Here is a 26,480-nt window from a genome sequence, read left to right as displayed (position 1 = left end):
CAGAAGATGGATACATGTGGCAAGTCTGTGTGTACGAAGAGGAGCCAAATTTGAATACGTGTTCCCCGCCTAGGTGTGGAACGCGCAGTTCTGTAAAATAAAATTAAACAAGTAGCCTCTCAGCTAGCTGAGTGTGTGTTCCATCCCTCCCCGATTAGGAAGCCTCCAAGATCCCCATCCCCTCTTACCTGCTATTTTTGTTTTCACCCCTTCCTCTAAATTTTACCCATCTTGGAGAAAAAGAAATACAAACTAACCTCCATCCCTTACCCACAAAAATTTTCTTTTCTCCATTCACCCCCATCTAGAGGGCATCCCCACCTAGAGACTGACCCGCAGAAGCGAGGTTCCTTTTACAAACCTAGTGGAACGGGCAGTCTATTAACTAAACGGGGTTAGGAGGGTCCTACTAATCACCTTTTTGTTTTTTCTTCCCCCGCCCTCGACAAAAATGAATTATTGTACCATTTTATTGTTATCTTTTTTGTTTTTACACGTCAATAAAAAATGTTTTAAAAATTGGGAGTTACTTGGACGTCCCCCAATATGAAAGGGTGAATGCGGTATTATGGTGAAAGAAGATACTAGCTGGGAGAAACTTTTGACTTTGTTTAGTTCTGGAGTGACAAGGATGACCAACGCCCCCCCCCAAATCCCCCCTTTTGAGTTGGCCATGTGCCTGTTTTTTTTTTCATCGTTGATTTTGACTGTATTTTTTAACATGAATAAAAGATTCAATATCTCAAAGTGTAGTATCTGTTCCGGCAGATACTGCAAGCTACGAATAGCTATGACTAGCTATGACTAGCAAAGACCAGATGTGGGGGCAACCCCACATGCCTGACCTTTAACCAGCTCCCATTTCCCACCTCTCGGGAGCTGGTCCCCTTTTTCCCTTCCCCCTCCCTTCACTCCTCACATTAAAAATTGGCCTTGTGCCTAATTTGCTCGGTTGGGGAGCAAATAAATACTATCTGTTCCGGCAGATACTGCAAGCAAAGACCATATGTGGGGTTACCCCCACATATCAGACCTTGGTCAATGTAGGGGCACCCCTTCATACCAATTGTAACTATCCAACTCCCCTACTCCCCGGGGAGTTGGTCCCTATTTCCCCTTCACTCCTCACTTTAAAAATCGGCCTTGTGCCTAATTTGCTCAGTGGGGGAGCAAATAAATACTTCAAAGTGTAGTATCTGTTCCGGCAGACACTGCAAGCAAAGACCATATGTGGGGGAAATCCCACATATAAAACCTAGGTAAATGTAGCGACAACCCATCATACCAATTGTCACTATCCAGCTCCCCTACTCACCGGAAGTTGGTCCCCATTTCCCCTTCACTCCTCACATTAAAAATTGGCTTTGTGCCTAATTTGCTCGATGGGGTAGCAAATAAACACAATTTTTCTTGGCCTTTTGGCCAAGATCAATGTGTAGTATCTGTTCTTACTATATGCTGTACTTATTGTTATATAAAGTGGGGGATCACTTTTCTGTATTAATTTAATGTAAAATGATATCCTACTTTACAACCAGTCAGTCTCAAAGCCATTCAAGTCATTCTCCAGATCATCCAAGTGTTTGAATGATTCCAGTTATTTTTTAAGCATTCAAGTAATTCTTAAGGTCATTCAATTCATCCTCAACTTCATTAAAGTCATCTTAAGTCATTTATTTTCTTATTTATTTAAGTCATTTCAGCTATTTTTCGGTCATTTTAGTTTATCTTTAAGAATTTCATATCAATCCTACATTCACGCATTCATTCATTACACGAGAGCACGCGACTAATTACTATCGGCCTTGTTCTCTTTACAATCACCAGTTAAAGTAACTGACAACATTTTATTTTGATTAAGTAAGAAAGATAAAAACAGATAGAAAACGAACACATAACATTCATTATATCCAGCGAGTCGCGAAATACGACCGTCGCGTCTAAACTTTTATTTCTTGACAAATCACGACCAAGCCGTGTCTCCTGGCGTTCGGCGGAAGTAAAGTTATTTCATGCTGCCTAGGCGGTTCTTTCCGATGAATGCTGTCATAACTGCCAAGACAATTTTTCAATGGCCAGATTGCTCTTCCTTTAGGGACGACGGCTTCATTTTCTGACCTTGTGCTACATCTTTCTGCAGTTAATACCGACTACTTGTATCAACTTTTCTTCAGATGATTATAATTACGTATTTGGGTTCTTTGTACGACTGTTTTCCAGAGTTGAAACCACCGACATCCTTCAAGTGTATCTTGTTGAACACGGGAATCTACACGGAATTTCGAACGGAACATTTTATTAAATTCACGTGGATAGCATGATTTCGTTCCGTCAGCCATGACTGGGCAGATGCCCTAAATAATTCCCAGTTGTATGTTCGGTCACCCACACTGAGGATTGAACCTTTAACCTTAAGAAACAGGGCACCTTTACAACTTATTTTTTCTATAACCACTGCGCCACTCGCGGACAATTTTAGTACAAATTCTTAAATTCGACAGAAAGATTCTTGAGTTTGACAATATACACCTAAAGAAGGTCGGAGATTACATCGTCCAGAACGTTGTAAAAATTACACTAAGACGAGAAGAGTGGCCCAAAGAATGCAAATTATACAAATAAGCAATCGTCATCAAAAAAATTCAGAAACTAAAAAACATGTGTTTTATATTATTTCTATTTAGTGTGATTTTAATTTCTTTTCTTTTTCATGTAGCCTTAGTCTGACAAAAGAAACGATAGTTTTTATCTAGTCTATCATTGTGTTTATGGCTGGTACCAGACTGATTTTTAATCTATAATCACGCCCGAGTCTAAAATATTCACAGGAAAAACTAGTTTAATTATCTTATTGTAAATATTTTTCTTTCTGCCTTGGTGTAACTAAAACTAATCATAGATTCCGTGATCAGAGTTTCTTTTCAAGAACTTGCTGTTTGTGGAAAATTTACAAGCTTTTCCAAGTACAATACCTTCTATTTTTTTTATTCTGCCCGAATGGAACAGAGCGATTGCAAATTGCATTGTAATGATGGCTGAACTTGTGCATTCAGGAGATGAAAGTATCATCTCTCTGTCGCAGATATTGACGCTGGAAGACTCTAAAAAAGCAACCCCTGTTATGGACGTGCGTTCGAAACAGAGATACGTAATTGAATTAATGGAAAAGGTGCATTAAGAATGTGGTGACTATGTAGAAAAATAAGAGGTCGCTCCGAGAAATGGTACCACTTCTGTTTTTATAGTTGCTTAATTTTTTGAGTTAAAAACGAGGCTTTATATTTGGAACGACCTTCATACAACAGAGCTATTACCAACTTAGTATAATATGGTTGTTTTCAAGTCTAATATAAATAAATTCTTTTATAAATGACTAGCATTTCAGCCCGGCGTTACCCGGGCGTTTGGAGGTGTATGTTGAACAAAAAAAAGCGGTCAATTTTTTTTTTAACTTTGACCCCTATTATGACCCCTTTACATTTATTATTTTGGCTCAAATCAAGTTATTAAGTTAGATCCATGTCTTAGGAATCTATATTCAAAATTTTAAGTGTTTAGACCCAAATTTGTCGGAGGAGTTTGGTAGAGTTCTCAAAGGTCAAATCGTATAACTTTGACCCCTTAATCGCCAAATTTCTGTCCGAAAACCAATCACATTGATTTTCCCAAATCTCAGTACCCTGTATATCAAATTTTGAATCTGTAGACTTAAAATTGAGAGAGTTATTGCGTAGGGAAATGTACACACACAGGCACGTTCACTTTTATATATAGATTACATTTTACACGTGCTCAACCTTCATTACCTTACGTTGTGTCATACTACTATTGATGGATTCATTAACGATTTATTACTCATTAGGTTTCTGTACACATAATCGGGTTGATACATCCAAACTAATACTTAAGTTTATTTGTAACAAATATGGTTTCGTGAACATCCTGTATGAGCCGATTGGAAACAGTACCAGACTTGTGAGGCCATTGTTTAATCCCGATCTGTAAACCTGTGTTAATATTGTTGGACTTTGCGCCGGCAACATTTACGGAAATCCGCATCGAAAAGTGCACATATAATCCTTTTGTACATAGTGTAGTTCTTCTGGCGAGTTTCACAGAATGACAACAGATGTATGAAGAATCTTATGATATAATCTTTAATTTTCGGTAATGATTTGTTACTGTATCGTAGTGAACAAGAACGATGCCTTTTTTCTTGAACCCAAATTGCCAATCAACTGACAATATCAAAGTAGGTTCTTATTATATAACGATTAGTGATTCTCCGCAAACGACAACACTGTGACTTCACTGCTAATCTAAACATGACTCCGTTATGTATTATTCGACGACGAGTCTTTCCTTCTGTCAGTGTAACATTAAAAAGCGTGTCCCCTTTTTCATGTAAGTAAAAATAAAGAGAATTAGTAAATGAAAATAAAATTAGTGAAAACGGGAATCGAACCCTGGAGATAAGTTTTAAATAACAATAGATTATAAATGGAATGTTCAGTAAATTGTTGATTCTGTTAAAATATTTAATCAATACAAATTGGCTGGAAACTATTCATTGTTAGCAAGAATGTGGATAATAAAATATGGGTTATATGAATTAGATAAGCAGGTTGAACTCCTTTGTGAAAACAACAAAGAAAAATGGGAAATCAGAATGTTTCGACACGTGCAGGCTGCGCATGTTGATGGCACGTGAATTGTGATCACGTTGGAATCGAATCTTCTCCAAAATGTACTTATATTTCCCTCTCTTTATATATACTTGTTAATGTCCACATCTCTTCTCTAACAATGTTAATATCTCTCATCTCTTCTTACAACATGAACATCTCTTACTCAACACTAATCTCTCGTAAGACTCTCACAAAGAACAATACAAAACATACGTCATCATTTAATAAGATAGTACATAACACCAACACCTTGTCACACATGACACCCCCCCCAAAAAAATTTAGAAACATAATAATTATTAACATCGCCATTTTAGCCGTCGCCCATTGTATTCTCCGCCTCCCAACCATTGAAGCCGTATTAATCCGTATGAAAAACACGACCATCAATCAGGCTCAATATGAGGAGGAAGGAGCCCTTAAGTGCTTTTAATGATTTTTAACGATCTTAATCAACTTTTTAATGAATTTGTCAAACGCAATTTTTTTAATTCATCATTCGCCTGAAAACGACTCATGGAAGTCGAAAACGTTCGCGACTACGGCAAATTCCTTTTTACACTCAGAAAGAATGCTCGAACATTGGCCTTCTTTTAATAATTACATCAGTAACATTTTTGAAAGGGTTTATTCTCGATAATTATTTTATTTTTGACAATCAAGCATATTTGTTTTTTCCCTGACGCCAATAAACAGTCATTTCATTATGCAAATCAATCATGTTATGTTGTTTTTCTCCGGCCAGGTGCGTGTACATAAGTGCATTTACTCTTAAATTAACCTTAAATTACACGCGGTTATTTATTTCTTTATAAATAGTCAGTTTAATCCATTTTAAAATAATAAGGTTCAACACGTGTCTCATTAGCGTAAACAAACCTTGAAATAATTCATTTATTTAGATATTTAACAAAATAGTAAAGAAAAAGTTACTTACAGAGCTTTTAATCGCCAGAGGGCCGCAAAACAATCCGCTGGAAGCGTAGTTAAAGAATTATTGCTAATATCACTGAAAAACAGACAAAAAATACAAAAAAATATTATAGTGATATATATATATATATATATATATATATATATATATATATATATATATATATAATCGAACACATTATCATTGAAAATTTATAATCAATTTTCACAAAAAACATTATAAACCTGTAAAAAAGATATACACGATTTTAATTATCCGACAAGGAGTACAAATAAACAAGAAATACTTGTTTCCACGGAGTTCTGAAAAATAAAATTCTTCTTATCAAAAGAATAAGGTTTGCAAAATATACACTAAATTTTGCACGTTAATGCATTGAAAACAATACAAATATGAACTGAACTATACTTGCATCCAAAAGTTATTAAACAGCAACATATTATAAGGATTCAAAATGATTAAAAAAGCAGGAAACGGGAAAAAGGAGAATAAGATACGGTTAACATCCTATACATAAGAAGTCCAACGTTCACAAATTCTTAATGAACCGCCCTCTTAAGTAAACACTTCATTAAATCTCCACACTAACGTACTGTATTTGCAATAACCCTTATCCCTGAGTTGCTTCCGGGCCTTGATAAGTGGTGACCACCGTGTAAAAAAAAAAGAGGTAAAATCCAGAACAGGAAAAATCCCAAATGAGTCCATTGATAATCCATTGATAATCCATAAAGAACAGGAAAACAGAATTATAGATGTCGAACCTTAATTAAAGGTTCAAGAAAAACTATCAGACTATAGAGAAGTGAAGTTGAATAAAGCTTTTGTAATGGAGAAATGATTAAAGACGTTTAGGAGGCAAGATACACGTACTTAAGAATGGTGGAATTAGATAAAATAAAAGAAGCTAACATGAAGACAATAATAGAAAATAATGCAATACTACGGTTGGTTTTTTGTGTAAGATTGAATGGTAAAAACAAAAATATCTGCGTAGTTTGAGTAGTTGTGAAAATGTAGCCGACAAGGAATACAAGAGATGGCTTGGCAATATAACGAGAAAGGTGCATTGGGATATATGCAAGAAAAGAAAGTTGGAATGATGTGAAAAATGGTAAAAGGATGTACCAGAAATGCGAGGTGGATAGTGATGATTATTATGATAAAACTTATTGTAGGGTATGAATAGCTAATGTAATAATGTGACGGAAGGAAGTAGACAATACTTAGTCTTGTTGCAAAAAAGAAACACTGGGAAATAATCATTGTTATAACAGTGCCAGCATTATAAATGTGGAAAAAAAAGAAACACAGGGAAATAATCATTGCTATAACAGTGCCAGCATTATAAATGTGGAAGAAAAGAAACACTAGGAAATAATCATTGCTATAACAGTGCCAGCATTATAAATGTGGAAAAAAAGAAACACTAGGAAATAATCATTGCTATAAAAGTGCCAGCATTATAAATGTGGAAGAAAAGAAACACTAGGAAATAATAATTGCTATAACAGTGCCAGCATTATAAATGTGGAAAAAAAGAAACACTAGGAAATAATGATTGCTATAACAGTGCCAGCATTATAAATGTGGAAAAAAAGAAACACTAGGAAATAATGATTGCTATAACAGTGCCAGCATTATAAATGTGGAAAAAAAGAAACACTAGGAAATAATCATTGCTATAACAGTGCCAGCATTATAAATGTGGAAAAAAAGAAACACTAGGAAATAATCATTGCTATAACAGTGCCAGCATTATAAATGAATACTAATAGCCTATGGTCATTTGTTATGATCCGCATATAAGCATAAAATCAGCAAAACTAACAGACACACATAAAATATTAATAATAATTCTGATTTCGTTTATCAACGTCTTCCTGAAAGGTGATGGGATTCATTTCCAGAGGACTATCCTCAATCTCGGCTCCAAATCAGGATCTTCAAAGATCAAGGGTTTTCCTAGGGATGTACCTACAATAGCAGAGGTCTGAAAGCCGCCTAAAACATCGGGGATTCGTAGTTTTTTCAATTGTCCTTCTAAACGACTTGATACTACTCATAGCGTACCTACTACGATTATTTTTGTTTTAACCCCGTGTATACACCTTATCTCCAAGGCCAATGGAGCATAATTGTTTCACTTCTCGTTCTCCTTCTCTCTCACGTTCCTATCTTAGGGTACTCAGAAATCTACAATTTTCCAGTTTTTTTGACCTTATCAATGACGACCAAATTCGAACGATTATGTTCCAATTGCTTGGTCGTTAGGACAATTTTGTCCCACCGTACCTCTACATTTCCATCCTCACTAGTTCTCACTTCATATTTGCACCTCCTCAAACAACTTTCCAGCACACTTCGCCCCAACCTTCTTATATATCTCCCAATATATCCGGAGCTCCATGCGATCGTGTCTTTTGTGGTACTCTCTTTGGGCCAATCCGCTATACCCTGCTGCAATGTGCGCAATTGACTTTGAGTGCTTACTACAAATCCGGCATTCTGAAGCAACTTCCTCTCCTAGAACTACTTTTTTAGACAATCTGGTTTTTAAAGCCTGCTATTGTGCTGCACAAACAAAAGCTTCAGTACTCTAAGCCAGATATCTAGCTCTAAACCATTGCTATGATCTTTCATCAGTCACATCTGCTATATCTCGGAAGAACCTTCCGTGCATTTTCTTCGTAGCCAGTTCCTCTGCCCATTCTCTGTCAATATGTTTTACATACTCAGCCTTAGTCTCACATGCCTCCACTTCATTGGCCATAACCTTGAGTATCCACTCCTCACTTCTAACCAGATGTTCCTTCAATGACACCTCCTCAGTTCTAACACAATCTTTTACACATTTCAATCCTATTCCATCGGCTTTCCTCTTTTGATACAGTCTCGTTACGCTACTTCTAATGTGGAATATACCAAAAATTGCTAAAACTTTTCTTGTTTTGATATCCATGGCATGCAACTCCTTGTCAGACCATACTAAAATTCCCGCACTGTATCTCAAAACATTGATTGCTCATGCATTCGCGGCTTTCATTAGGTTTCTTCCATACAATTTCGACTTAGTTTCACTATTTTAAGATATTGCTTCCTGACGTTCTCTTTCGTATCTGTATTCATGGTGCCTACACCCTACAGCTCTCCCTAATACTTATATTCTGAATCTTCTATTTCTTTCATAACTTCTTCATTTGGCAGCACTATTCGATTCGAATGACCCTTTACTCCCCTTTACATCACCAGCACCGCACATTTACTAATCCCAAACTCCATCCCGACGTCTGCCGAGTATGTCCCGACGAGCTCTATCAGTGTCTCCATTTCCTTCTAATTTCTACCGAATATCTTCAAATCATCCATAAACAGTAAATGCAAATATTATCGAAATAGGTAGTAAGTACTGAATATCTAGGGTGACTTGTTGTCATCCAGCTCCGGGTAACACCACAGGTTGTTTTTAAGGAGAAATATTTTATGATTGCATGTTAGAAAACCCTTAGTGAGATACAATAATAATAATAATAATAATAATAATAATAATAATAATAATAATAATAATAGGTCCTATCATATTGAAGACCAAGAAGACAGAGAAGCTGACTCGTATCTGGCCAAAGAGAACAAACGGATCTGGAAAATGAAGAAAGCAAAACTGACACCACTTATAGTAGAAGCGCTAGAAACAATACCAAATAACTTTAAAAAGAGAATAGGAGAGATTGGAATCTGAGGGAAGATATAACGAATAACAATCATGAAAACGGCTGAAATATTAAGGAAAACCCTGCAATATTGAGACTAACACACATGAGCCACAAGAATAAATTGGACATACAGAAACTGTTACAGAGCAATTAGGCGTATGAAAAAGAACTTAAAAAAGTACATATCAAGCATACCCGGTGAACCAAGTGCAAGTGAAATACAAACGATTGCACTGAAAGGGACGGCTAGAATCCTGAAAAGATCTCTTGGTTGGACTCACTAAAATAGGGGTAAATCTCAGACATCTGGTTGGATGTCCAATCCCCTAGAAGAAAAAGTTTAAGAAAAATGAAAAAAAAAGAGAGAGAAATGTAAAACAAAAAAAAAGCACATTACATAGAATCATGAAAACTGAAACATTATCTTCCGACTCCTCTTTCTTCTGTGTGTCGTTATAAACATGCGCCACACAATATAAGTGAAGGCTAAGAAAGATGCAAATACCGAGGAGAGAATGCACTAACCAGACCTTCGCTGGATGAGTGCAAAGGGGACTGGGACCTCGAGTAGGCTTATTGCCTTCCAAATTCTCGTGAATACCAATGACTACTGCTAGTTAAGAAACAATGGTAAGCGGTTGTTGCGATGACGCAGATTCGTTGGCTAATGTTATCGAAAAAGTTAAAGAGTGATGGAAACCTGAGGAGACTTGTTGTCACTTAGACTGTAAAGAATACTATAAGTTGTTCTCAAAGATAAAATTTTTAATGATAGCATGCGTGACTACTCCTAGGTGAATAATAATAATAATAATAATAATAATAATAATAATAATAAAAATAATACGAAATCTTCAAAAATCAAAATCATATTCAACATTTACGATCGGGCAACGTCGGACCGCTCGCTAATATATATATATATATATATATATATATATATATATATATATATATATATATATATATATATATATATATATATATATATATACATTACAGAATCAAAAAATGAGACAAATAATTCTTAATTTTCCATTACAAAGGATCACGCCATGTTACTTTGGATAATTCATCGAATATAATTGGATTTTACCTTCAACAAATCTGGAATTTAATAACACCATCCTATTCTATTGTGCTCCTTAAAATATATTTTCTGTGTATGTGCTAATGGCAACATGATATTAAACTAGAATTAATATTTTGGTATTTATTTTCTGTCAGCGGAGATGGGCATACATGGCAAATCCATGGTTTAAAGAAATTAATATAAACATTGTATTCTTTTTTTAAATAGGCATCAACACTTATCAAGGCCGAGGGGCCACTCGGGGATAAGGTTTAAAGAGTGTACAGTAGTCAATTGGACAATATAGTAATTGTTAGTAACGAAAATTCAGTAAATTTGTTAGCTTAAGCGGAACGGCTTATCAAGAACTTGTTCACATTGGACTTGAAGACAACCATATTGTAGTCAGCTGGAAAGTAGGAAAACGGAAGACAGTTCCACAGACGTTCAGTGGTAAGAAAGAAGTTTTGTTCATGGAATCTACGTTTAGGTTTAGACACGGATAAAGAGTGGGGGAATAATTGATAGTGTTTTCAGATAGACGAGTGTTTCTTGTGAAAGTTTGGTGAGGGAGACCATATATTGAAGCCCAGTTGAGCACTTGCAATGAAAATAACGATAAAGCAGAGACAAACTTTGTACATCTCTTCTGTGAGATAGAGGTTGCAGGAATGAAAAAAGGACATCTATGAGGCTACGAAGTATATTTTGAACTCTATCAAGGCAGGATAAGTCCTTTTTAGAAGCTTCTTTGTCCAAATAATACATTTTTGTTTTCAAAATTATATGTTTCAGAATGAAATTTAAAAATAAAAACTGTAAATTTTAATTTGCTCTGTCTAGTATATTGAACAATCATATTTTGCTGGGATTGTCTTATATAAAGTATTACCTCCCAAAAATATTTTGTAAGACTTGAAACCACAAGACTTATTAATCTGTGATCTAATATATATATATATATATATATATATATATATATATATATATATATATATATATATATATATATATATATATATATATATATATTAGCGTATTAACGTATAAAGCGATGCTCTTTGTGTAAACAAATTGAGCATATATACTTTGGAAATGTCAGAACAGCCCGCATAGACGCAGTCGTATAGTGCAACGGTTAGAAGCTCCTACTGTCGTTTGGGCGATCCGTTTTCGATCCTGGCTTAAGGTAGTTGCTTGTCTAGCTGCACTGATGAGCTGTGAAACAGCGAAACAGTACTGTATGTGAATGACTATAATGCTCCCTATCTTAGGTTGAGAATTTGGGAAGTTATATACAAATTACCATTAGCGTATGAAGTGATGCTCTTTGTGTAAACAAATTGAGCTTAGGTACTTTGAACAATGTAAAACCATTGTTAGTTCACAGCCCGCATAGCAGCAGACGTATAGCTCCGACTATCGTTTGGGCGATCGGGTTTCGATCCTGGCTTGAGGTAGTTGCTTGTTTAGCCGCACTGATGAAACAGCGAGACAGTATTTTATATATTGTTATATAGTGTATATTATATAGATAAGTTGCTATTTTTCAAAGGTAACGTAACCAGTTAAATATAACGAGGTGAATACAAGAGTGCTCAATACTGAAGTAGAGCAAGTTACACTTTCAATTTGTCTCCACATAAGCAGTGATTTGTTTCTACACAGTAATGAGCATGTTTAGGTCTTCTTCGAGACCTAATCAGGCAACGACGCTTATGTTCAAAAGAGATAATTTATAAATGGAAGGGTAGAATCGAACCCTGTTGGCAAGTGGATAATTGAAATCCTAGAAATGCAGTCCATTGCCAATTCTTTTAGTTAGAAATTGCTAAATATTATTCATGTCGGAAAAAAGCGATTGTCCATTCTTTTAGAATTCCGCTTTTGAATGTAAGCGTTGTTGCGTGATGAGGTCTCTAGTTACTAAATACTAGAAGACCGAAACATGCTTATGGCTGTGTAGCAACAAACTATTACTTATGTAAAGACAAATTGAAAGTATATATATATATATATATATATATATATATATATATATAGTGATTTAAAGGTTATGGAGGGTTTTTTGAAGCATGAAAAACGATGTTACTTTTTGTATTTAATATTTTTATTATTGTTTATATTTCAAGCGGATCTTCGCTCTTGGTCACTAAAAAGTATCGATACTTTTTTGTGACCAAGAACGGAGGTCCGCTTGAAATATAAAAAATAACAATAAAAATATTAAATACAAAAAGTAACATTTTTTTCATGCTTCAAAAAACTCTCATAACCTTTAAATCACTATCCTAGAAGCATACGTGGGATTTTAACATTATATATATACATACATATATATATATATATATATATATATATATATATATATATATATATATATATATATATATATATATTTATCTTTCTTTTAATAATGTATCGGAATTCTTTCCCTTTTCCTTATACATATTTGTGAATTATTCCACGGATTTCTGCCTTTTGGATTACTTTGGATTATCTTTCAATTACGGGGTTCCCTTGGATTTTACTTGTACGAATGAAAATTTGACTAACTTTCTTGGATTCTGCATCTTTGGATTTTACCGTCATTGGATATTTTACCCTGCACCAGACTGTCCATTCACATTAAATCACTTTTTTATTCACCCTATTCTCTCTGCTTTACTTTTTGTTATAAAGTAAGATCTATTACTTACTTGTAGTTTCATTTAATACTTTTGCAAGCAAGATCCGATCCCGCATTTTTCTAAATCTTATCCTCTGATGAGAAGGAAAATTTTTAAAATTAAATATGTTTTTAACTCTTTTCCAAAGTGTTATTTTTAACATGTTTTATTAACTACTTGTTCTTGTTATTTGTTTTATAACGTATAGCGAGTGCTCGACAAGACGCAGGAGACACTTACCATTTCCAGATGTTGTAATTAAAAGCATTTGCAGCCAACTTACAATTAATTAGCGACCAATATTCCATATTTGTCAAGCTTATTTTAGTGTGCTACATATTATTCTGATTTTTCATGGGAAACACTTATAAAGCTAGGTATATATTTAACTTCATAGTATTTTTTATATTACTGTTCTTCATGACTATAGTTATGGATTTTTGTATGATAAAATATCTCAGAAATTGCTCCAAATACAAAAATCAAATATTATTTCCTTTCATATATGCATGTAAAAGTATGAAATTATTCACAGACAATCTGTTTCGCTACATCACAATTCTTTAATGTCGTTAGAAAAACAAGTGCTTCAAACTATTTGTAATTGGGATTGCACGTTATTGGATTATTCTCTTCCAGTTTGTTATTTTATCTTCCTCACATTTTTATGATAAACTAGCGAAGAGAGGCGCCCGATTTTGCCCGGTCATAAAATACGCTTAAATATATCATTTGTCCAGATTTCGTATATATTATTATAGAGACGTGATTTCAAAAATAAAAAAGTTAAAAAGAAAAGAAGTATTTTGGTAACATCAGCTAGAATCAAAACCAAAAGAAAGGTTTAGGATGTCAGGAAAGAAATAAGGGTGTCAAATCGCAATTATGAATAATGTTTTGGAAACAATACCAATATGCGAAGCTAAATATGGGCAACTTTTAAAAGACATTATTTTTCAGGAATAAAGATTGCTTGAATTTTGCATTAAAAATATTCCCCAATGTCTAAGTAAGATTGAGTTAAAATTACAGAGATATATCATCCAAAAAAAAAAAAAAAAAATCAATTTAATTTCTAAATCCTCCAGTGACCTTTTGGACACCCTGTATATATATATATATATATATATATATATATATATATATATATATATATATATATATATATATATATATATATATATATGGCTGATACACTACCTCAGTCTTCCTTATGCTAATTGTCAGGCCAAAGGCCTTGCACGCGGCTGAAAATCGATCAACAAGAACCTGGGCTTCCTCAAAGGATGTGGCTACCAGTGCGGCATCGTCAGCGAAGAGCAAGTCGCGAATAATTTCGGTGCGAAGAAGAGTCTTGGCCTTAAACCGTTGATGGTTAAATAAGCCACCGGATGACCGAAATTAAAACTTGACACCAGTGTCCAAATCATCAAATGCATGTTTCAGCATTAGTGAAAAGAAGAGCGCAAAGAGGACTGGCGCCATTACACATCCCTGTTTGGTCCCATTCGTAACATCAAATGGATCAGACATCATACCATCTGAGACAACACTGGCCTTCATCCCCTCGTGAAAGGAAATGATCACGTTCAGCATGTTTTCTGGAATACCAAGCCTTCTTAAAACTTGCCAAAGAGCATCGTGATTCATAGTGTCGAAGGCCTTCGTCAGGTCAACAAACACCATATACAATTCCTGATTTTTCTCACGGACCTTTTCTACCACCTGACGTAAGGAAAATATCATGTCAATGGTGCCGCGACCCGACCGAAACCCACACTGTGACTCTGGATACACCTTATCAACGAGACGATTTATGATTCGGTTTAGAATGAGCCTAGCCAGAATCTTTCTTGCAATTGAAAGCAGAGATATCCCCCGATGGTTGTCACAGACATTCTTGACTCCCTTATTTTTGTAGAGATGTTTGTGCATTAATCAGCTGGACGTTTTCCACAAAAGCTGTCTACGCTCCATATGTGGTCTTAGCATCCGCGACAAGGTATTAAATGCCGAATTATTCACAAAATGCAAAATATCTGGCATTGAATTATTCCTTATTCAATCGCAATTGCGGTGGGCTGGTCATGTATTGAGGATGCCCGATGACAGAATTCCAAAAATTGCGATGTACAGTCAATTTGAGGGTGGTAAAAGAATTGTCGGACGTCCTTGGCTTAGGTACAAGGACACGTTGAAGAGTAACTTGTCTGCAGTGAACATACCATACAGGAGTCTTGAAGATGAGGTGAATGACCGAAAAGGATGGAGATCAAGGTGTTTTGAAGGTCTCCAGAGGTTTCAATCTGAAAGCTTAAGGCAACTGAAAGAAAACAGAGTAAGAGCAAAACGACTACCAGCCGAACCAATATCTGCAGCATTAAATCCACATTCATGTTCTATTTGTGGCCTTGTCTGCAAGTCCCTTGCTGGACTAAAAAGTCATCAGAGGCAAAAGCATAAATGAGTTTTAGAAATAGGGGTTGTCTGAACCTCATACGTCGAAATCGACGGGAGAGTTCATCATATATATATATATATATATATATATATATATATATATATATATATATATATATATATTGAATATGAAAACTAGTGGCTACACATATGCAAATATGTTTCAATGACGACCCTGCTAGGGAAAATCACATCATCAGGCCAAGAATATCTCCTCTGATGTGTAGCCACTAGTTTTCATATTCAACATATTCATATTGCTCTTTCTAAACATTGAGCACTCTTTGATAGACCCATTGTGTTTTTTTTGTTTTTGTTTAAAAAACTAAATAATACTACCAATACTATAATATATATCTTTATATATATTTTATCGAGCTTTTACATATGGTTGAGATTACTTTATAAATATTAACTCTTCAATATTTATAATATACTTTTGTTTTGCCATCTTGGATTATTTTGGTAAACTTAACTGTAATACTTATTATTTCATTATATAATAATAATAATAATAATAATAATAATAATATATATATATACACATATATATATATATATATATATATATATATATATATATGTGTGTGTGTGTTAAAAATATAACTTTTGTAAAAATCTAATATGTGTGTGTGTGCGTGTGTGTGTACGTCTGTGTGTGTGTACGCACGTGTATTTTGAATATAGATAACGCTTTATTGTAAATTATGTATTAGTTTTCTAACAACTATTATTCCTCCTGGAATTCCGGTATGCACCATGTATAATTTATATAAACAAAAACACCGGACCGAAAAAATATCGATTTCTTTCACTGTCTTTCATGTCGACATTTCCTTTAACTTTTAATTTATAACCTTAACTTTTCACCTCGTCATTTTTCTACGACATACACGATGCCATATATCGCATATATTTACTTATATTACGAATGGGCGTATAATACACGGATTCTCCCAGAAGAGGAGATGACGCTCGAAAGGATTTTCTAATTACCAGTGAAAACATAAGACACTGGTCTCCCCCCTCCAAATAGAAGGTAACACATGGGAGAATGATCTAAATACAATAGAACAGATACTGAAATATGTCACCCATCGAGGTAATAAAATGTGTTAGATAATTGTCTGTTATCTATCTATCTACCTACCCATCTATCTATCAATCTATCTATCTATCTATCTATCTACCTACCTACCTACCTACCTACCTACCTACCTATCTATCTATCTATCTATCTATCTATCATTCTATCTATCTATCTACCCATCTATCTATCTATCTATCTATCTATTCATCTATCTATTTATCTATCTACCTACCTACCTATGTACCTACCTACCATCTATCTATCTATCATTCCATCTATCTATCTATCTATCTATCTATTTATCTACCCATCTATCTACCTATCTACCTACCTACCTACCTACCTATATACCTACCTACCTACCTTCCTAACTTCCATCTATCTATCTATCTATCTATCTATCTATCTATCTATCTATGTACCTATATATCTATCTATGTACCTATCTATCTATCTATCTATCTATCTATCTATCTATCTATCTAACCATCTATCTATCTATTTCTCAACCTACCTACCTACCTACCTACCTACCTACCTACCTACCTACCTATTTATCTATCTATCTATCTATCTATCTATCTATCTATCTATCTATCTACCTACCTAACTACCTACCATCTATCTATACCCATTTATCTACCTACCTACTCATCTATCTACCTACCTACCTCTCTATCTATCTACCTATCTACCTACCTATCTACCTACCTCTCTATCTATCTACCTATCTACCTACCTATCAATCTATCTACCCATCTATCTATCTATCTATCTATCTATCAATCAATCAATCTATCTATAAAATTATATTTCTATATATTCTATATTTGTTATATAACAACAGAGAACTGAATGGTTATGTTTTGTCATAAATCAAATTGTGTGATCGATCAATTACATCGAAAGTATTCGAATGAGGAACAGACGTCACGTATACCGGTTTGCGCAAGCATAGTTTTGAGTTCGATTTGAGGCACTTAACAAGCCATACGGGTTAAGAAGGTCTCCCCAGAGCGGATGGGCGGTCTGTAAACTGAGACCCAGAAGTCCCCACCAAGCCAAAGACCATCGCCCCGCCCTCTCATTTCTACTGATGAGATGCCTGAAAGGAAATAAAAAATATATGTAAAAACTACGCATTCGTCTTGATACCCTGTCTTGAAGCGTTTCCTTTAAACAGGTTTCAGTTCCTCGAAAGACGGTTGACGAATCTCCCCAAAGCTAACAGCAGCAGAACCAGGCATGTCGTCATGTGTATATGTATATATGTTTACATGTGTATATGTATATATGTTTACATGTGTATATGTATATATGTTTACATGTGTATATGTATATATGTTGACACGCAAGCACGCATTTATACTATTAGATAAGTCAGGGATCATTAAGATAGATATTTGGATACGAGGACAACAGTCCGTTTTGTACCACAAACACAACGTACATTTTATATGTGTTAATTAATCAAAAAAAATTATGCTTTAGATAATATACAACAAAGGGAGGATGGTATCAGGACAATAGGATAAATATTACACTACCTGTAGTACTTACCAACAAAACAAACGCCCATGTGTTTGTGCCTTGTATAGTCATGCGCGAAAACAAAACTTGGGTTTTTATAAGCGGAAGTCTCGAGGTTGTTAGAAATCTACAGGCGCATGCGCAAGAGGAGGGATTGAGATAGTGGTATAAAAGGCAGGTCGAGTGAGAAGGTTCTTGTTGTCATTGGACGTTACAGTGACGCGTGCGTTAGCAGGTGATTAAGAGGTTGTTTTTTTTGTGTGTCAAGTCGCGCACCTCGGTGAAGATTATATAAGTCGTGCACCTCGGTGAAGGTGAAGGTCATACTACCCCCAGGGGATCATATCTGGGCGGATAGTACTATGATGAACATACATATAGTGGATTACATTCTAGGAAAGCTGGCATCATGAGAACAGGTACTACACAATCTACCCAACTGAACATTGAATGAAAGAACATTAGTTTTAAAAACGCACTGTACACGTAATTGTTTCTTAATCGAAGTACAAGTATAGTTTTGGTCCAGACAGATAAATATGAACTGTCATTATATATAGATACACTAAAAGATGTACCCGGCGTTGCTCGGTAGTAAAACTAACGTTAAATTCCTTTAAAAAATGAAGTAAAAAAAAACAGAAAGAAACTGAGACACGCGCATGTGACTATTAGGTTTTTCTAAATCAATTAACTTCTTGTAAGTAAAAAAATATATACTCGAGCTGATATATTTTGTTTTTATAACGGAATCACCATTATCAAGACTCAGAGGCCACCCGAGGATAAGGGTTAAAATGATAGGTAGATTGTAGATCAGTTACTATAACATGTTTTCACAGTTTTGTCATAGACGTACGATGTGCAAGTATATATAGATGCTGGTGAGTGTAGTATACATACATATTAATATACATATAAAGTTTACATGCATATCCATATACATATATAGTATATTACATTTATTTATACACACATTTTTAGCGTATATTATGTAGAATTGTATGAATAACAATTGGCTGCTTAACCAAGTACATAATTACACGAAAACATATCTATGTAAGTGCGTGTTTTGATTATATATTACATTTTATTATAAAATATTATTTGTTTTTCTTAACGACTATCATAATTCTTATCCCTCGACAAAACATCGATTTATGTCTCAACTTTCTGTTTGAGTATTTTTTTTTTAATTTTACATACTCATCTTAATTTACCATCGTACCATACTTTAACGACATACGGATTTATTCTTATATATATATATATATATATATATATATATATATATATATATATATATATATATATATTGTAAGTTATAAAATGTATATGACGATTAAGCTACACTAAATATTCCGCGTTTCATCATTACTTACTAACTAGCTCTACCTACGTATTGAGCACTTCTGAAGTAAATACTTAAAGTTTACGCATAAATCTATACTTTCGTATATTAATTTTATGTTAGTAAATTAAGTAGTTATATATATATATATATTATGTAAAAGCAAACATAATATACATTGATCTACTTAAATATTGAGCACTCTTGTATTATCCTCGTGATTCTTATTAACTTACCTCTTAACAATAATAACCTCCAAATTATACACACACATATATATATATATATATATATATATATATATATATATATATATATTATGACTACTTCATTTAATCACATAAATTAATATACAAAAGTATAACTTTATGCGTAAACTAAGTATTTACTTCAACAGTGCTCAATACATAGATAGAGGTAGGTAGTAAGTTAGAAAAATACATATGGCAATTAAGCTACACAGAATATTCCACTACTAAGATTCGCCAGGCTTATGAGAAATATATATATGGCAATTAAGCTACATAGAATATTCCGTGTTTCATCCACACTAGGATTCGTCAGGCTTATGCTTAGCATAAGCCTGACGATGCCTAGTGTGGATGAAACGCGGAATATTTTGTGTAGCTTTATTGCCATATATATTTTTCTAACTTACTACAATAGATATTTATATATATATATATATACATACATATATATACTACACACACACATACACACACACGCACACACACACACACATATATATATATATATATATATATATATATAGTACAATATACTTATGGCAAGTTAACTATTACTTTCATGAATTTCTTGCCCCAATTCGTGATGCTATTATAATACTTATTTATAAAACTTGTATTCAACCTATGTAATTAATATTACTACTAAAATCATTATTCTGTTTCAAACTATTAAGTAAACATACATTTCATTAAACCATAGTTTTAAACTCCATAAAATACACATAAAATTTACCATGCTTCCCCGCCTTCGTATATCAACGTACAAAATCCATCTAAGCCATTCTTTTAAAGCATAATTCTGTTTTAATCTTTCGCATAGATGTCTAAATTTTTAATTTGATGAAATATCTTAGAGTTCTATATTATATAATATTTAAATTTTTCTTACGCACTCTGCTACATTACGAAACTATTTAGCTTTACTGTTGCAACGTGGATCCTATCACCTAAACTTCTGGTTAACCGGAGACATAAAAGTAACTGCGCAAAGCAAACAAGAGAGTGCGTATCCTAGAAGGATAGACTTGTATTAACACATCTTATTTGCAAATTCGTCGTGTTCTTGTTCTACTATGAATTGCCATCAGCTACTACAGATTATATCACTTGTTAAAACCTGAGAACTTATCAATCCATACATTTTTCCTTCGCATTATAATGCATAAGAACTCTTTATTATATGTTGTTAAACCCCCTAAAAGCCAAAACTACGAGGTGCGTTCAATAAGTTTCCAGACATTTTTATGCATAAGGATTTAAAATTGTCGTAGACTCCTGAAAATCCAATATGTTATTGTTATACATCATGAAATGACTAACCAAATTTTACGATTTCATGTTCAAATAAACAGCTACAGCAAGAATTGGAATGCACACTACTAAAGCCTGATTGTCACAGCTGATGAATTTAAAAAAATGTCATCTGAACAGACATGTTAGAAGAACGATATGCGATGAAAATCTTTTTTTTTTAAATCTTAGAACAAATACCAGATTAACTTATGGAAGTCTTGGATTGCTTTTGGATCATCTTGCATGAAGCGAGCATCATATCCTGAGTGGCATAAGAGATTCAATGAAGGCAGATAGTCTTTGAGGCATAATAAGAGGTTTAAAAAAAAGTGAAGAAATCAGAATACTAGAGCTAATTAGCCAAATAAAGAATTTCATGTATAAGGACCGTTGTGTGTCTATGGAAGCAATAAGTGCAGAGCTTGATCTCAGTACGGGAACTATACACCCACTTATTTGCGAAGAACGGAAGATACGCGCGAAGGTTTTCCCAAGGGTGCTCAGAAAAGATAAGAAAATTAGACAGTTTATCATCCTCCCTATAGTCCATATCTTGTGTCATGTGACTTTTAACCATTCCCTAAGCTCAAGGAAAACCATAAAGGCTGTCGTAATGAGACAATTGAAGAGATTGAAGAGAGGGGCATTGACACGCTCACACAAGAGGACTACAAGAATTTGTTAGAACGGTACAACAAGTGCATTACAGTTGGAGAAGATTATTTCAAAAGGAAGCCAGAGTTGTATGTGTACTATCAATAAATGTGACCATCCGAAAAAGTCAATAAACGTATTGAAGACACCCTGTAATTTAAATGTGTTTAATCGCACTGACTCAGTATGGCAATAACGTAATATAGTTCTCTTACTGTTTTCTATATTTTACACAATAACATATGTTATTTAAGATGCATAACATCATCCCCATGAAACGTTTTGGTTTTTGTCTTTAGATACAAAAAAGATGTATGTAATACATGATCTATATTATGAATAGAAGGAGATGAAAGCAAGCCAAGCATTCGGGGTCTCTCTCTACGAGTGAATAAAACCGTTCTGGCAAAAAATTACTTTCACCCTGACTAATGTTTGAGTAAAATTACAAAGACAAAACACAAAGAAATGGTTATTGAGAAAAGTGTGAACAAACGAACGATTTGGGAGCAATTAAACCCCTATACAGGCCCCTAGAGAAGCAGCCAGAGTAATCCCGGAAAACTATTTCTGGGGAAAAATTACTTTTACCATGACTAATGTTTGTTCAACGTTTAAAAAAAAAACGAGACATGGTCGTTGAAAATAAATGCGAACAAAAGAAAGGATGAACAGAAAAACCGGAGTGAATAACTAGGTCCATATCCTTCCTTTGTCGAGGGACCCTCCCTCCCCCAAAAGAAAAAGGAAAGGGTAAAGAGGTTGGTCTCTGATTAGGTAGGAGGAGTAGGCTTATGAGGAGTATTTCGAGATAGGTAGAGGGGATAACAGAAGAAAAAGGGAAGAAGTGAAAAGGATGTTGAAGATGATGATTTCTAATAGAAAAAATTACTTGTGCAAATATGGAAGTTAGTAGGAACTAAAAAAACAGTTACTTACAGAATAGTTAGATCATATTTATTGAAGGTGCTTGCTGATAACGTGTAGTTGAGAAAATTCCCGGACAGATGGCTGAAAAAAGAAAACATCAAATATGATAATCGTGGGCATAAACAATACTCCTCATATATATATATATATATATATATATATATACATATATATATATATATATATATATATATATTCATATATATACATATATATGCATATATATATATATATATATATATATATATATATATATATATATATATAAATTAAGTATCTTGAAGTTATATATTTGGATTTTACCGTCACTGGATTATTTATCTTCCACCAGACTATCCATTCATGTGTAATCACCTTTTTCTTCACCATATTCCCTCTGCTTCACTTTTTTTGTTATCAAGTAAGTAACTTGTTGTTTCATCAAATACTTTTGTATTCAAAATCCGATCCCGCATTTTGCTACTTCCTACCGTCTGATGAGAAGGAAAGTATTTCTTCAAAACTCCGCGGATTAAGTACTATCCATTTATCTAGTGTTTCCTTTTCAGATTAAATAAGTTTTTCACTCATTTCAAAGTGTTTTTTAACATGTTTTATTAACTATTTGCTCGTATATATATATATATATATATATATATATATATATATATATATATATATAAATAGTAATTTACAAAATATATATGGCGATTAAGCTACACTGAATATTCCGCGTCTCATCCACCCTAGGATTCTTCACAGTTATTGCTAATCTCTAACTGAACTAAAAACATTAGAATTACCATAAATCTAACAATTTATGCCCTTGGTCTTATAATTTTGATCATGTGTAAAAAGCCTAATTTAATAAAAATGCAAGTTTTTAAATATAATTTTTGGGATGAACTTTTTTCTACTGTCTTTTTGATTGTAGTATAAGTAATCTTAAGTCGCAATAGTTTAAAATATATCCTAAAAAAACGGTTACTTTTTAAAGTTTATTAAGTGGTCTTAAATTTTGGATCAGCAGTATATATATATATATATATATATATATATATATATATATATATATATATATATATATATATATATATATATAATGAATTATTATATTTCTATGCACCAGCTACGGACCAAAACAATTGTATTCATGTGTTGCAAATAAAACCAATTTTTAAAAATGAACATATAAATGTGTGTCTTTTACTTGAAAAGTAGTGAAATATAAGAAATATGTATAGCTCTAATATATATATATATATATATATATATATATATATAAATATATATATATATATATATATATATATATATATATATATATGCATACATACATGCCATACCACCAGAAATTTTCAAATACGGAGGATCAACGTGGCAAAATTTTTTATATAGATTGCTTAGAGTTATCAACACTTTTACACATGTTTATTGAAATTTGGAGACAAGGAATAGTCCCACAAGACTTCAAAGATGCATCCATTCACCATCTGTCGAAAAATAAAGATAACAAAAAGATATGCAATAATCACCGGAGAATTTCTCTTTTGTCTATGGCTAGAAAGATCTTGGCCCAACTGATTTTGAACTGAATGGTAACTCACGTGTTAATAGTGTTCGTAGACCTCACGGGGTCATTTGATACAATAAAATTCGCTGCCTTGTGGAAGTGTTTTGAGGAAATCGGGATTACCGGTGAATATGTTGAAGGTTATGTCCTCTTTCCATGATCGGATGAAGGCAGATGGTGGTGTCTAATAGTGAAACATCAGATTCATTTTCTGTAACTAACCGCACAAAACAAGGTTATATTATGGCCCCTGTTCTTTTCGCTCTCTATATTTTTGCCACGTTGAAACATGCATTTGCAAAGATGGAAGATGGTGTTAAACTCCAATTCAGAACAAATGGAGGCCTTTTCAATCACTAACGATTCAAAGCCAAAACTCGGACAAGGACCAGTATAATCCGCGATCTGCTGTTTGTTGACGATGCAGCACTGGTAATAACCTTTTTTGAAGAAACTCTGCGCTTGGTGGACAGGCTTTCTGCTCCTTGCAAAGCATTCGGTCTAACCATCAACATCTCAAAACCGGAGCTTGCACTTATACCCAGTGGCGTGAAACAAAACTCACCTGCACAGAGGTTTCGAGGTACCAATACGTGTTGACGGAACTGGCCTCTAGTATGTGGAGAGTTTTAACTACCTTGGTCGTAAAGTTAATTCAAGTGGAACTTTGGATAAAGGAATTATCAACAGAATTCATAAAGCGTTTAGCGCGTTTGGAAAACTACGTCACCGTCTTTAGAATAATAGAATTCGTCTTAGGACCGAAATCCAAGTGTACAAAGCTGTCATCCTCACTACTCTTCTGTATGGATCGGAGTCCTGAAGTCTGTATCTTAGACAGATTCAGCAGTTTGACGTGTTTCTCAAGTGATACCCCTAAGCAATTTATATAAAAAATTCGTTTGTAGATCAAAGATTCGTTGATTATGTAGGTTGAGAATTTTCCTCAAAAACATACATTCTCACTTTTATAGATATTTATATATATATATATATATATATATATATATATATATATATATATATAAATTTATAGAAGATAAGTTGCGCTTAAAATTGCCCTTGTATTAATACAATCCATATGAATGGTAATTAAACATTGTACAATTAAAATTTATATTGTTTTCTAAAACATTTTAGTTTTTACAATTTTTGTACTTCTTACAATTTACTTGCAACCTATTTTCCAAAGAAGGAACTTGCGAGCTTGTCTCTGCTCTATTTACTTTCAGGACAACTGCTGGTCTGATCTTCAATATATGGTAAAACATGCAAAAACATTCACAAAATACACTTGTCTAGCCACAACAAAACCTATAATTTTCCCAATGTCTATTTTTTATCTCATAGTCTCGATGAGTGGTGATTAATCGGATAAAAAATTATAAGTTCATTAAATGCGCGTTTTAGTTGGGGGAAATCGACTTGAAACCGGAAAAAATTGAACTTGGATCAAACTCATAAATAAATCAAAACAAACAAACAAAGAAACAAACAAACACAAAAATATAGAAGACACTTATCAAACCCTATAAGTTCGAAAATTAATCTTACAATTGTATTGATCCTTCATTAGTATTGGGAACTTGTTTTAATCCTCTTTGGGTACAATTCATCGATACGCCCAAGCATTCACATTCATCGGTTGGATAGGGACATCTGTAAGCTGCAAAAAATACAAATTGAAAATGCAAAAAAGCATATATATATATGTATATATATATATATAATGATAAAAATATAAAAATTAAAGGTTAAAAACTTCCAAGACTATATATATATATATATATATATATATATATATATATATATATATATATATATATATAATTATTTGCTAAAATAATTAAATATCTACAGATACTAGTGTTTCATCCTTTCGGGAATCTGCAGTGCACGGTGTCACGGACAACACCAGTCGATAGATCCGAACCCAGCGACACAAGTCATCTCTGGCTTGATTAGCAAGGACCGCATCCATTCGGCTACCATTAACCGCGAGAAATAACGTTGAATTTAAACGTTTTATTTTTAAATGTTTTTTTTAACATCAGTAAGACTGATCTAATTATTATATGATATATATATATATATATATATATATATATATATATATAAATAAAACCCAAACAATAAATAAATAAATAAATAACGTTTGTAATGCGAAAAGGCAACAGAAAAAAGCTCTTTAACAACTAAAAAACTGAATAAAACAACAAAATTGCTCCTAACGACGATCAGTCATCGAAAGCGCCACAGTAAAATGGTTGACAAAAAATCAGTCGGCAACCTA

At 33.5% G+C, this 26,480-nt stretch overlaps 1 protein-coding gene and 1 pseudogene across 2 annotated transcripts in view; one reads left to right on the top strand and one right to left on the bottom strand.

Moving 5' to 3' along the window:
- Positions 1-26,480, bottom strand: part of LOC145293721 (G-protein coupled receptor GRL101-like) — a 761,328-nt gene that overhangs the window by 205,886 nt on the left and 528,962 nt on the right. For both annotated transcript variants that reach the window (XM_080140164.1, XM_080140165.1), the window contains exons 13-15: positions 25,742-25,853; positions 22,645-22,716; positions 5,626-5,697 (exon numbers count right to left, since the gene is read on the bottom strand). In XM_080140164.1, the coding sequence (XP_079996290.1) occupies positions 5,626-5,697; positions 22,645-22,716; positions 25,742-25,853 (256 nt within the window). The remainder of the gene's footprint in view (positions 1-5,625; positions 5,698-22,644; positions 22,717-25,741; positions 25,854-26,480) is intronic.
- LOC145294332 (U2 spliceosomal RNA) lies at positions 1,403-1,496 on the top strand (annotated as a pseudogene).

This window comes from Euprymna scolopes, chromosome 15 (genome assembly GCF_053919585.1).
Source record: "Euprymna scolopes isolate OS-2025 chromosome 15, ASM5391958v1, whole genome shotgun sequence".
Taxonomy (NCBI): domain Eukaryota; kingdom Metazoa; phylum Mollusca; class Cephalopoda; order Sepiida; family Sepiolidae; genus Euprymna; species Euprymna scolopes.
This window is presented reverse-complemented; position numbering and strand designations above follow the sequence as displayed.